At 47.6% G+C, this 1,472-nt stretch overlaps 1 protein-coding gene across 2 annotated transcripts in view; it reads left to right on the forward strand.

Moving 5' to 3' along the window:
- The window catches only part of LOC111658340 (UTP--glucose-1-phosphate uridylyltransferase-like), an 11,741-nt gene that overhangs the window by 5,216 nt on the left and 5,053 nt on the right, over positions 1–1,472 (forward strand). For both annotated transcript variants that reach the window (XM_023410820.2, XM_023410819.2), the window contains exon 3: positions 479–586. In XM_023410820.2, the coding sequence (XP_023266588.1) occupies positions 479–586 (108 nt within the window). The remainder of the gene's footprint in view (positions 1–478; positions 587–1,472) is intronic.

Raw genomic sequence — 1,472 nt, forward strand, 5'->3', positions numbered from 1 at the left:
CCCTCCGTGTGTCGTCACAGGATCTTTCTGTAACTGAGACGGGGGACGTTCACAATCACGACTGTGAAGTGACGTTCGATAAACAACGTTTTCCAACCGTCGTCTGTTTCACATTCTGCAAGTTCAGCAGCATTTTATACTTTTTTTAATTTTAAGATTATTAAAGATCAACTCACGTCCTTTGAAGTTAAATATTGATCCAATAAAATAATATTAATGATAAAAAAGAAGAGAAAGGAATCTGTTTCTCTCTCCTTTATTTTTAGTAATTTATTAATCTTCCTAAATTTACTCGTGTAATCAGCTGAAGTATGTGGGGGGGGGGGGCTGTACACTGGAATAAGAAGAGAGAATAAAAAATAAATATTTCTCTCTTATTTGGTGGTCAAAGGTCAGAGGTCACTGTGACCTCATAAAACACGACCTTGAGGTTTTGGTTTTGGTCGTGTTTCTGACGTTCTGCTTCGTTCTCTTGCAGATCTCCAGGAAAGACTTCGACGGCTTCAAGAAGCTCTTCCACAGGTTCCTCCAGGTCAAAGGTCCCGCCGTCGACTGGGCCAAGATCAACCGTCCCCCCGAGGACTCGGTGAGCACGCCACACGCCTCCGGTCGCACGTTTACCGCGGCTCAGGGTTTCATGTTGCAGCGTTCAGAGCCGCTAGTCTCAGGTTTTTGTTTTGGGTTATTTTTTCTGTATTTTATGTTACAGTTGAAAACACGAAACAGCTGTTCATGGTTTTATTTGGTCGTTGGTTTGTCGCTTCACAGCAACAAGGTCGTGGGTTTGAACATTCGTCACCTACACGCTGATAAAAGAGGCAGGAAGTCGAAAAAACTGAAGCAACCGCCACATGTTTCTGTTTGTGAGCCGAGTCACTCCAACAGTCTGTCTCTCTGCGTCAGCCTGTGATGGACTGGCGAGCTGTCCAGGGCGAGCCCCGCCTCTCGCCCGGTGTCAGCTGGGAGTGACTCCAACCTGTCAATCAGCTGAAAGACGTATTTCTCTCCCTCTTCATGGAACCAAACGCCGCCCTGCACCCGGCTCCGTGTCGGACACACACAGATGAAAGTGATATCCTGTCATGTGACTTTTCCTCTGGCATCAAACAAGCGCCCGGTAAATGTCGCACTGTCCCTTTAAATAGTCGAACCACTACAGAGAGGAGACGAGCGCCGTGCTCCAGAACCGAGCTCACGAAACCGGATCCGAGCGCAGGGAACACTCAGGCTGCAGCCAGCTATTTATCAGCACGCTGACATTTCACTCACACAGTGACAACACACACACACACACACACAAACACACACACACACACACACACACACAGTTCCCAGAATACCTAGAGGCAGAGTGAAGGTTAGGACTAAGAATAGTGTGACCGCCGCAGCATTCGAAGTCAGGATTTAGGGCAGAGAGACGCTGACATTTATCTCCTGTGGGACTCTGGACACAGCTGGGCGGCAACTTTATA

The sequence above is a fragment of the Seriola lalandi genome, unplaced genomic scaffold, assembly GCF_002814215.2.
Source record: "Seriola lalandi dorsalis isolate HSWRI2012SDOR001 ecotype SW California unplaced genomic scaffold, Sedor1 jcf7180002054439, whole genome shotgun sequence".
Taxonomy (NCBI): Eukaryota; Metazoa; Chordata; class Actinopteri; order Carangiformes; family Carangidae; genus Seriola; species Seriola lalandi.